This window comes from Ammodytes marinus (genome assembly GCF_949987685.1).
Source record: "Ammodytes marinus genome assembly, chromosome: 1".
Taxonomy (NCBI): Eukaryota; Metazoa; Chordata; class Actinopteri; order Uranoscopiformes; family Ammodytidae; genus Ammodytes; species Ammodytes marinus.
The window spans coordinates 39,485,732-39,498,231 of NC_137230.1; the positions used below are offsets into that span (position 1 = coordinate 39,485,732).

A 12,500-nucleotide genomic window follows, 5' to 3' on the forward strand; every position below is an offset into this window, starting at 1 on the left:
TGTGCTCATTGTCCAAACTGCCATTGCCTCTGCCAGAACAAAAGACACAGTCTCAGTAGGTGATGACACAGACTTGTTAGTACTCTTGTTGCATCATGCTGATCTGAATGCACACGAGCTGTTTATGGCACAAGAACCAAAGAAAGCAACAAAAACAAGATGGATATGGTGCATAAAGTAGACAAAGGAGTTACTTGGTCCCAAGGTGCGTGACAATCTCCTCTTTCTCCATGCCATTTCAGGCTGTGATTCTACATCTGGCATAGGAAAGGGAATGGCACTGGCCTGTAAATCCAGACCTGCCACTAGGCGCTGGCAAGTTAAATGTGCTGCGCCTGTTGGTCTGGGCACTCTCCATTGAAGCTCATTAAATATGTCAAGAAATCCTGAGCTACGTTTCAATTGGTTCTATCTGATATGGGCGGGCCAGAGCCCTATGTATGGTGCTCTGGGGCGGACGTAAACGGATGACGACAGTGCGCCGTCGAAGCCGTGATAGTAAACATCAAAGATGGCTGCGGATATGTTGTTTGAGTTTGAGATGGCTTTGGCCTCGACCCTTTACAATTTGGAAGACGGCACTCAAATCTTTCATTAGCAAGTAAGTGGAATGTTCGGTTTTGCAGACGACCACGGCAAAAGTTCAATTTAACAGTTAATCCCACTGTTCGCTAAATGAACGGGGCTTAATACGTCACATTGTTCATTGCTCTGATTGGATGTAGTGCTATCAAATTGCGTGCAGTGGCATTTGAAGAGACAAATCTAATTCATGAGAGGCACCTGTTATACCCCTGGCAGGTAAGCCAGGCAGTTTTTCAGGTTTGAGGCCAGTCTAAAAGCAGCATTGCCATCACCCATTGGCAGTAGGATGATTGGATATTGAATAAGTGTGGAGCTCATGTGCATATTCAAATTAATTTAAAAAGAAACTTGTAATACAAAAAAAGTGACTTTTCTAGTATACTTTTACTATAAGTTTTATTGTGGTAGGAGTAAAGGAAAAAATTAAGCCTATTTGGGTTGATTTTGGGCATGTTCGATTAGTGTATAGCTCATTTGCATATTAAAATTAATTTTCAAAGAAACTTGTAATACAACATTTTTTAATTATCATGGATACTTTCATTGTGTAAAGTTTAATTTTGATAGGACTAAAGGAAAAAAATAGCCCTATTGGGATTTATTGGTGTCTCGCCTTATTGGCACACACCTTGGATTGATGAGAATTAAACATATTTCCTCAACTAGGATTTCTTAGGACTTTTAGTATGTTGTTCTGGACACCTCATAGAAATTATCTGAGCTGAAAAAAATTCTTTTACAATTTGTCTGTCGTAAAATGCTATTTTGCCTGGATTATTTTGACCCTCGTAGTTTTTGTGAAATTATTTAGTTTGTTGTGTGCAACGTAACATAATGCAATCATCCAAAATAAAAGTATGATGTTTGGAAAAGCTGTGTTAGAAATTGCTCTGTTTGACAGCACTTACAATGCTGCAACGATTTCCATTGAGGGGCTAATTCTGTCCTTAACTGTATCTGGCAATGCTACAGGTAGTTGTGTTGCTAGTTTGCGTAAAAGTGCCTCTAGCGCTCAGATTAAAGTAAAGCCATTAATGCCTCCGCAATGTCTCACTACTGCATTCCTCTGCAAAGTTGATCGGGCAGCTTAAGCTTTTTAGCCCTGCAGCTATGTTATTAAAAAGAAGAAAAAAAAAATTAAAAGGCCAAATTATTCAACAATGTTGACTCATTGTTTCTCAATAAATAGTTCATAAACCTTTATCTAATTTGTTACTGACCCCGCCCATCAAATGCCGCGCACACTGTAAATATTACAGTTAAAAACATAACGAAGCGCACTGCTTTAACTCCACTCGGTACCTGCACATCATGTCTGCAGCCCTGCACTCCTGCAGCCGTAAACATTCACTACACCCAATAATAAGTCTGTCCTGCTGCAGCGGCTGCAAAGAGAGAAACACTGTCTACTGCCTTTAAGACAAAGTTTAATTTCCACCAAAAATCTTGTCTGAAGAAATGATCAGGTTGTCGACAACTCGTAGCGAGAGTAAATTGTATTTTTCAAAGCTTGTAACTGGTTTGCAGTAGGGGAGAACGGGGTAAGTAGGCACACTTTTTACTCTAGTGAGAATTGCTCATCACCAAAACATCTGTCAATAGCCATTCCTACATTAAATTGAAGCTTAAGGTGTTGGCTAGAAATGTGTGTCTCTCTTTTTTTCCAAATTATTGTAATGAAGAAGTAATTTACCATCAAAGACACTCTGACACATTGTGACAACCAACCCCATCAAGGGGTCGGTTGTCACACACTATGGGGTTGTTTGTCACAATGTTATCTTAATGGGAAAAATCTTAAAAAGAAGGCAAGGAGGCAGAACCAAATTTGAATGTTTAATTGCATTGTCAAGTTGACAAATAGGCCTACATAACGTTCTGTAGCCTTGGCAGCTGGTCTAGTTTGGGATGCACTGGGTTGTTTTGATTTTGTTGCCCTTTTTTCTTTTGCTTGCTAGCTGCCTTTTCCTGCTCTATTCTTTCCTTCTCTGGGGTGTCAGTGAGGATACAGCTTGACAATTTATTTCGTTATTGGGTTCCTTTTCTGGCTGCAGCCTTGAGATAACATGTGACAACCAACCCCCCAAAAAATTTGACGACCAACCCCAACTTGAATTTCTTGCTAGGATCAAGGCCAACAACCATCTGACAACTAATTAGCTTGCTAACCACAATCTAAACTATAGTTTACCCTTCACACTTTCTGAGGGTAACAAGTGTTTTGTTATAAACCCATTGTGTAAAAGCCTAGAAGAAAAATACTGAGAAGCAAAATATTTTGAATTTGACATGAAAAACACAAAACATCCTCTCACCTGAAATGCAGCTGTCTTCCTCCAAGGAAGTCTATGTATGTGACCTCTGATCCCAATTCTGGACCTTTTTTATATCAACATTTCAGAGCTAGCGCGCTCTGGTGGCGAGATATAACGAATGTGATATCCAACCCATGTGACAAATTACCCCGTTCTCCCCTATACAATACGTATTAGTTCAAAATGATAAAACTTAGAGTGTATAGTTGAATGCTTACCTTTCTGAAGTCACCTGCAGGTCAGACTGAGAGACTCTGTGGCGTTGTCTCATGAGTTCACTGCTTATATTTATAGGAGGACTGTGATGTCACACCAGTCTGACCAATCACACTACAGCCTGAGGCACAGGTGAAGTTTGACATGATTGTTTTGATGACTCATAAATATGTGACACATGGATTTGTGCACGTAGACATGTTCTTTTTCTTTCTTATTTCCTGTAAGCGTTGGATCTCATGACATTTTTCAAGTTAATTCAAAGAGTTCCTGATACCAGACAATTATTCTCTGATAAAAAGTTTATTCAGTGAAACTTTGTCCTGGTGCTCATCTTATAACATCCATCTCATTAATATCAGTGTTATTGATCAGCTGGTGTGATCAATAATACAGAAAGCAAAAACTCCTTAACAAAGGACGTCCGGTTCCCCCCAACTCTCTGAACGGGTTGGGGGTGACATCATGATGACATCATGACCGAAACCATCTCTGTAGACTGGTGGGATTTGTAGTTTTTATAAATTCTGGACTGGAAGGAACTGAACCAAGAATCAAAGCACACACTACTATAACTGTCTGTCTGTGTGTCTGTGTGTTTGTCTGTCTGTGTGTCTCTGTGTGTGTGTATCTGTCTCTGTGTCTCTGTGTCTGTGTGTCTCTCTGTGTGTGTGTGTGTGTGTGTGTGTGTATCTGTCTCTGTGTCTGTGTGTCTGTGTGTCCGTGTGTGTGTGTATCTGTCTCTGTGTCTGTGTGTCTGTGTGTCTGCCTGTCTGTGTGTTTGTGTATCTGTGTCTGTGTGTGTGAGTGTGTGTATCTGTCTCTGTGTCTCTGTGTCTGTGTGTGTGTGTGTGTGTGTGTATCTGTCTCTGTGTCTCTGTGTCTGTGTGTGTGTGTGTATCTGTCTCTGTGTCTGTGTGTCTGCCTGTCTGTGTGTTTGTGTGTGTGTATCTGTCTGTGTGTCTGTGTGTCTGTGTGTCTCTGTGTCTGTGTGTGTGTGTGTGTATCTGTCTGTGTGTCTGTTTGTCTGTGTGTCTGTGTGTCTGCCTGTCTGTGTGTTTGTGTGTATCTGTCTCTGTGTGTCTCTGTGTCTGTGTGTCTGTGTGTGTGTGTGTGTATCTGTCTCTGTGTCTCTGTGTCTGTGTGTGTGTGTGTATCTGTCTCTGTGTCTGTGTGTCTGCCTGTCTGTGTGTTTGTCTGTGTGAGTGTTTGTCTGTGTGTCTGTGTGTCTGTGTGTCTGCCTGTCTGTGTGTTTGTCTGTGTGAGTGTGTGTCTGCCTGTCTGTGTGTTTGTCTGTGTGAGTGTGTGTGTGTGTGTGTGTCTGCCTGTCTGTGTGTGTGTATCTGTCTGTGTGTCTCTGTGTCTGTGTGTCTGCCTGTCTGTGTGTTTGTGTGTATCTGTCTCTGTGTCTGTGTGTCTGTGTGTCTGCCTGTCTGTGTGTTTGTGTATCTGTCTCTGTGTCTGTGTGTGTGTGTGTGTGTGTGTATCTGTCTCTGTGTCTGTGTGTCTGTGTGTCCGTGTGTGTGTGTGTATCTGTCTGTGTGTCTGTGTGTCTGTGTGTCTGTGTGTCTGTGTGTCTGCCTGTCTGTGTGTTTGTCTGTGTGAGTGTGTGTGTCTGCCTGTCTGCCTGTCTGTGTGTCTGTCTGTGTGTCTGTGTGAGTGTGTGTATCTGTCTGTGTGTCTGTGTGTCTGCCTGTCTGTGTGTTTGTCTCTGTGTCTGTGTGTCTGCCTGTCTGTGTGTTTGTCTGTGTGTCTGTGTGTCTGTGTGTCTGTGTGTCCGTGTGTGTGTGTGTATCTGTCTCTGTGTCTGTGTGTCTGTGTGTCTGTGTATCTGTCTCTGTGTCTGTGTGTCTGCCTGTCTGTGTGTCTGTGTGTCTGTGTGTCTGCCTGTCTGCCTGTCTCTGTGTCTGTGTGTCTGTCTGTCTGTCTGTGTGTCTGCCTGTCTGCCTGTCTGTGTGTGTGTCTGTGTGAGGGTGACCTTTGTTATAACTCTTCTGCTGTTCGAATGACAGGACCTCAGGACAGGTTGGGTGTATTGCACTGGTTTTTATTCTGCAACCACATGGAAAAGCAACACAACCAGTGTGCATTAATTGAAAAGTCATGGAAGTCTTCTTGCTCGCACTACAAATACAAAAAGGGGTTTGGCATGAGCATACAGTTCACGTGCACCTCGTGTAACTAGCTAATACATTCCTCACACATGTTGGCTGCTAGCCCAAAACGTTTTCAAACACTATTAAAGATGCCTTGTTAGTCAAGCATGTTATACAACAACTGCTGATAGTTTACACATCATATGAACCGTAGTTTTCACTTATTACTGACTTAATGTCCGAGCGAACAGAGCAGCAACTTACCAACAGTGTTAAGAGCATTTTCCTTCTGAGCGCAAAGCAAAATGCCTCTCTCTCTCTCTCTCTCTCTCTCTCTCTCTCTCTCTCTCTCTCTCTCTCTCTCTCTCTCTGTCTCTCTCTCTCTCTGTCTCTCTCTCTCTGCCCAGCATTAAGTGTGAAACCAACTTCCCCTATAGACTTTCAAAATAAAATACACAAAAAAACCTTGTCTGTGTTTCCCTGCCTGGCTTCGGTGCTGCTCTGGCTGGCCCTGGGTCTGGGCATGCCGGTGGCTGCGGCGGATGCATTACGGCCTTTAGCCTGTTGCCCCCGGCTTTGCTTCATTGGCCGGGCACATCCGGACCAGCGGGTCGGTCGGGCCGCTGTGTTTCGCTTAATGTTCTTTTGTTTACTCATTGGTTGTCTGTCCTCTTCCAGCTTTCTCTGGTGGAGGCGAGACGGCGAAGATCTGGTCCCCCTTCAGCATCGGCAGTCCTCGTGCATCCACACTATCTTTATTATATATTATGTTTTACTATCTTTAGTTATATACAGTATTATGTTATACTGTTCCACACTATCTTTATTATATATTATGTTTCACTGTTTGACTGTGTTCTATGTTTTATACTAAGTGTAACACAAAAAGTATTTCTCCTAATGTGAAGATTAATCTGGTAGAAATGTATGAGGATATCTATAAAGGGAAAACAAGTCCCATTCACCATGTCACACATCCCACGTTGTTCACTGGGGTCATATTAGTCTATAACAGTTGAGATATTCTCCGCTAAATGAAGTGCATACTAATCTTACCCAGGACCTCCACTATATAGGCTAAATGAAGTGCATACTAATCTTACCCAGGACCTCCACTATATAGGCTAAATGAAGTGCATACTAATCTTACCCAGGACCTCCACTATATAGGCTAAATGAAGTGCATACTAATCTTACCCAGGACCTCCACTATATAGGCTAAATGAAGTGCATACTAATCTTACCCAGGACCTCCACTATATAGGCTACTACTATTTCTGGAGAAAAAAACAAAATGAGATGAACGAGGGGAAACATTTTATTTAATTTATTTTGTATTAATTTAAATGTATTTAAAATAACTGCCAATTTCTGACCTGGAAGAATCTCCATACTGTGTGTGTGTGTGTGTGTGTGTGTGTGTGTGTGTGTGTGTGTGTGTGTGTGTGTGTGTGTGTGTCCGACCCGACCCGCTCTGGGGCCTGTTTCAGGTAGCTGGTTTTACATACTCTGGGTTTAATCCTGCGCTCTGAGTTGGTAAACTCAGAGCGCAGGGTTGATAAGCAACTCTGGGTTTTGGGTTTCAGAACAGTGGATCAGCGTTGGGTTTATCAACTCTGAGCGTGTTCACTCTGGGTGGAGCGTGTGCATAAAAGCCATCGTCAATGGATCGCTGATAACATGATTCACCATGGAAACAGAAGAAACAAATGATTGATCCTCCCACTTCTCCACTTCTCAAAAAAGAAAAAAATAAATCTCCGCTCCTCCCACTAGAGTTAGAAATATTAACGAATGAGCTTATGGTAGCCTATGGAGAAGAATTAACGGGATATTGTCTCATAACTCTGATCTAATCTCCTCGGCAATTCAGAAAAAAAACAGAGCAAACATTTTTTGTCAAGATAATCATTTCGCTTCCGTATGAGAAGCCATAGTCTATTTTAAAAAGTTACTCATATCAGCTGTAAAGTAATAAAGCTGGCGCGGCACAGCATTGCTGACAGTGTTTTATATTCACTGTATAATATGTTGGCAAGCTATAGCCTAATAGCCTACTGTGCAGTAAACAGACTGTCGCTTCTTTTAAATGGGGAGTGAAATACATTAACGTCAAGACACATTAGGTGACAGTTTCCATTGAAGAGCCTGATTGATTTATTACCAGATCCATTTTCCTCAAGTGATCACAGTTTAAATTATTATATCATTTTTATATTCATATTAGGCTATTTAACGAGGCTCGTCTGTGACTTTAGGATCGCACAAGTGAACTACAACGATCGCGTGCAGCCGCAGCGTTACATGAATCCACCTGACATAAATCTGTTCAGTGGCACAGACGTTAAAAAACATACAATAGGCTACAAATAGGTTTATTAATCTGAATGTAGAGCATGTCACGATGTGTAAGGTGGCCGCCTATATGAACGGACCGAGGGCTGAGAACAAGGCTACTGATCAGATAAATGATCGGTCAAACGTAAAATCATCAGGAAATGATAAAAACATCCCGATGGAGATTTCTATAGAGTGATTTTGCTTCAAACTGTACAGGGACGCGTTGTGGCAGTGACACTCTTTCTTCAGTCGGAGCTGCAGCGTAAAGTGAAAACAAACTCGGGTAGGTCTAACCACCTATCCAGCAGGTTAGACCCACGGCGTATGTTGCCGCAGTAACTGACTCTCGGTTGCGCTGAACCTGCTACCTGAAACGGAAAACATAGAGTTTCCACCAACTCAGAGCGAACAAACTCTGGGTTGCCTCAAAACCAGCTACCTGAAACAGGCCCCAGGTCGGTGGAAACGAGGCATAACTGTCCTCTGGCTCCATCTGATGGCCACATGGAGAATGACTCTCTCTGTTTAAACTATCCCTGTGTTCCAGTCCCCAAACTTCCTACTATTTAGGACGTCCCAATACATGCACGTCAATTATATGCTGAAAATACATAAATGCCCCACTAACTCCAACAGCATTTTGGAGTATTCGTCTTTATTCTTGACATTTCTCGACATAATGAAAATAAATCTTGCTTATCTGATTTTTTTTCTTCTCTCCTGTCTGTGGCCCTAAAACTCTTCTGTACTTTAGTATGTAGTGTAGTACAAAGACTAACACTCTTCTGTACTTTAGTATGTAGTGTAGTAAAAAGACTAAAACTCTTCTGTACTTTAGTATGTAGTGTAGTAAAAAGAAAAAGTATGTGATTTGAAACGCAAGATCATAGACAGTAGCCTAGTTTGAGCAGGAGCCGCCTTGCTCAGACCTGCGCAATTATGACGCGCGTCTAGCTGAGCGCAAAGGAAGACGCGCGTCATAATTGCGCAGGTCTGAGCCAGACGGCTCCTGCTCAAACGAGGCTAGTATTTAAAAGGTTTGTAGGCGCATCACGTGACCCGGAAGCTGGCTGTATCTGTCACGTCCGTGTTGTGACCACAGGACGTGCAGAGTAGACTTTACTAAACTATCTGTGCTCGAGAGGCCAGTGGTTTTACAGACACAACCATCCTGCTGCGCATCCTACTGCGCACGGAGCCTTTAGGTCCATGGACTGAGCGCTGCGGGGCTGAGGAAGAGGGCGCTGCTCCGGTGTGTGTCGCTGTCATGTCCGTGTTGTGATAGTATCCAGAGCGCCTCTACACTAACCCGACAGCCCGTCAGCCCGTCAGACCGTCAGCCCGTCGGGACCATGGTGTTTGAGTCCATGGTCAGCGATCTGCTCAACAGGTTCATCGGAAACTACGTGGAGAATCTGGACAAATCTCAGCTGAAGATCGGGATATGGGGAGGTGAGCTAACGGCTAGCAGCCAGCGGCTAATACACACTGTGTGTGTGTGTGTGCGCGCGTGTGTGTGTGTGTGTGTGTGTGTGTGTGTGTGTGTGTGTGTGTGTGTGTGTGTGTGTGTGTGTGTGTGTGTGTGTGTGTGTGTGTGTGTGTGTGTGTGTGTGTGTGTGTGTGTGTGTGTGTGTCTCTCTCTCTCTCTCTCTCTCTCTCTCTCTCTCTCTCTCTGTGTCTCTCTCTCTCTCTGTGTTTCTCTCTCTCCGTTTCTCTCTCTCTCTGTCTCTCTCTCTCTCTGTCTCTGTCTCTCTCTCTGTCTCTGTATGCAGCTCTCTCTTGTATTTCTTTATAGGTCCATGCCTAATACACACTGACAGCCGCGGCCATGCGCACTGACGACACACACAATAACACCTCGCTGTAGCTCGTTCTGCGATATAAACGCACGTTAACGCATTGATATATTAGGACAGTTTTTCTCAGTCGCTTTGGTGCTTTTCTCACATCACTATTAACATTTGCACAGCAGTTAGAGCATTTCTCAAAACAATTAGTGCAAACTGCAAAACCTAGTGGATAACCTGCAAAAGTAGCCTACATCACTTGCTCAACATGGATAGTCTATTCCTCAAAAGCAAGTATTCATGTCAATGAAACTGCCAGTGTCATCAAAATGAGAAGTCTTGACACCATCGTTTATGAACAAGATAGTCAAATGGCTTTGTCATGTTTTCATTAAGACAGTTTATTCTCTCAGTGTTTTCCAATGCAAAAAAAAGGTCAGAACTCGGTGACACTACCTGAAAATGCTCAAGACAGCACTATACACTACTTGTACAGCCATTTGAAAACCACAGTAAAGTTACACATTGCTGTAGTTAGGGGAGTAAGTGAGTACAAGACACTGCACGTGACACAGAGACAAACACAGGAGTGCCTCTGTGACGTCACAGGAAGATTCAATATTATCTTTAATCAGAGTCAGTGAATCACGAGATTATAGGCAGAGAAGTGAACAGGTCTTTGTGTGTGTGTGTCTGTCTGTGTGTGTGTGTGTGTGTCTGTGTCTCTCTGTGTGTGTGTGTGTGTGTGTGTGTGTGTGTGTGTGTGTGTGTGTGTGTGTGTGTGTGTGTGTGTGTGTGTGTGTGTGTGTGTGTGTGTGTGTGTGTGTGTGTGTGTGTGTGTGTGTGTGTGTGTGTGTGTGTGTGTGTGTGTGTGTGTGTGTCTGTGTCTCTCTCTGTGTGTGTGTGTGTGTGTGTGTCTGTGTCTCTGTGTGTGTGTGTGTGTGTGTGTCTGTGTCTCTCTCTGTGTGTGTGTGTGTGTATCTGTGTCTCTCTCTGTGTGTGTGTGTCTGTCTGTCTGTCTGTCTGTGTCTCTCTCTCTCTGTGTGTGTATGAACCAGGCTTAGGGCTAAAGACTTAGACACACACACACACACACACACACACACACACACACACACACACACACACACACACATACACACACACCTGTTCTCTGGGCTGTGGGTTTGTGGTTTGGCTTTCTGAATCCACTTGCTTTGCCTTGAGCCGTTTATCAGTCGATCATTCAGTTGGAGCTGCAGCTATCAGCTCCACACAGCGGTACTGTTGTTCCTGGGTGAGTGTATACCCATGACAAAGGCATTAAGAAAAACTATATAAAAATAGCATTCTTTGCACTGATGGTCTCGTTTGCTGTTACAAGTAATTTATGATCATCAGAGGAAAAATCAGAAATATTTAAAAGTTCCTGGTAGAGACTTTAAACATGAATGAATGAATGAATGATAAATGTCTCGTTGTGTTTCTACAGGAAACGTTGTTCTGGAAAACCTGAAAGTGAAAGAAAACGCTCTGGTGAGTCAAACCCAGGAGGAGGAAGAGGAGGAGGAAGAGGAGGAGATTTAGAACGTCAAGAAACACAGGTTGCGTTCCGAATCGCATACTTTCTACTATATAGTATGTAGAAAAAAGATTTAGGATGTCCCGATTCTTATGGCCAGATTTAGGATGGTTAGAAGTACCCGGATGTCCTACTTCATGCGGCCAAGATTGTTAGTGTTGAAAACTGCATCCTATTTGGGCGATTCTGACCCACAATCCAGTGCGCACGTGAAGTGACGTCACATCGACGAAGCCTCCATATGAAAACAAACGGGGATGCGACGGATATAAAAGCAAGAGGCAAGATCAAGGCGCAACGTTATGATGAAATAAGAGAGAAAAGTATGTCCCAATAGTATGCCTACTGCATCCTAACTAGATTCTTTTTATGGTCGGATGTAGTATGTAGAATAGAGAAAAGAAAGAGGAGGAGATTCGGAACGCAACCACAGAATTCTTAAATAAAGGATTAAAATGATGATGAACTGTTTCCTGTGTGTGTTGCAGAGTGAGTTTGATGTTCCTTTCAAAGTAAAAGCTGGACAGATCGGTGAGTTTATCTGATCACACACACACACACGCACGCACACACACACACACACACACACACACACACACACACACACACACACTCACACACACACACACACACACACACACACACACACACTCACACACTCACACACTGTCTGTGTCAGGGCGGTTTATGTTTTAACCAGTATAAAGCAGTACAACATACTTTTCAGAAGGTTGACATTTCTGTATTATAAATATTTTTTTTTGATCTGCCATATTCGTGTGTGTGTGTGTGTGTGTGTGTGTGTGTGTGTGTGTGTGTGTGTGTGTGTGTGTGTGTGTGTGTGTGTGTGTGTGTGTGTGTGTGTGTGTGTGTGTGTGTGTGTGTGTGTGTGTGTGTGTGTGTGTGTGTGTGTGTGTGTGTGTGTGTGTGTGTGTGTGTGTGTGTGTGTGTGTGTGTGTGTGTGTGTGTGTGTGTGTGTGTGTGTGTGTGTGTGTGTGTGTGTGTGTGTCTCAGGGCGTCTGACGCTGAAGATTCCCTGGAAGAATCTCTACAATGATTCAGTCGTTGCTTCTCTGGAAGGTCTCTATCTGCTGGTGGTGCCCGGAGCCAGTGAGTTACTGTTTACCACTATACACTGTGTGTCTGTGTGTGTTGTATGTCTGTCTGTGTCTTTCTAATTATACCCTGCAGGGCTGTACAGTGCGACAGTTTTGATCGCATTTGCTACTGAAATTGATCACGTGCGATGATGAATACAAGTCCATTCGCACTAGTGCTAATGAGGAGAGGCTGTCTTTGAAACACAGAGGAGAGATGCACAACACTGCTTAGAGGGCTCTACATTAAGGCAACTCATTCAGCTGCAGAGAAAAGTCAACAGTAGTCTAAAAACAAAGTTTGAAATAAGCCACTGAAGAACAACTTCCAACACATTCACTTAATTCATTTAATTTAATTTATCCTAAATTGTACCAATATGTATACTTATTTATTTAATAGGCTATGTTTAATGTTTTAAAGTTTGGTTTTAGTTAACAAGGACATTTTCTAAAAAAAAATATTATTATTAATATAATAATTATATGTATATAAAAAACAT

The 12,500-nt window shown here is 42.9% G+C and overlaps 1 protein-coding gene across 3 annotated transcripts in view; it reads left to right on the forward strand.

Moving 5' to 3' along the window:
• Positions 1-8,800: 8,800 nt before the first annotated feature.
• vps13c (vacuolar protein sorting 13 homolog C) overlaps positions 8,801-12,500 on the forward strand; it is a 108,770-nt gene continuing 105,070 nt past the window's right edge. For all 3 annotated transcript variants that reach the window (XM_080031422.1, XM_080031421.1, XM_080031423.1), the window contains exons 1-4: positions 8,801-9,004; positions 10,811-10,854; positions 11,389-11,431; positions 11,915-12,010. In XM_080031422.1, the coding sequence (XP_079887548.1) occupies positions 8,905-9,004; positions 10,811-10,854; positions 11,389-11,431; positions 11,915-12,010 (283 nt within the window). In that variant the 5' untranslated portion in view covers positions 8,801-8,904. The remainder of the gene's footprint in view (positions 9,005-10,810; positions 10,855-11,388; positions 11,432-11,914; positions 12,011-12,500) is intronic.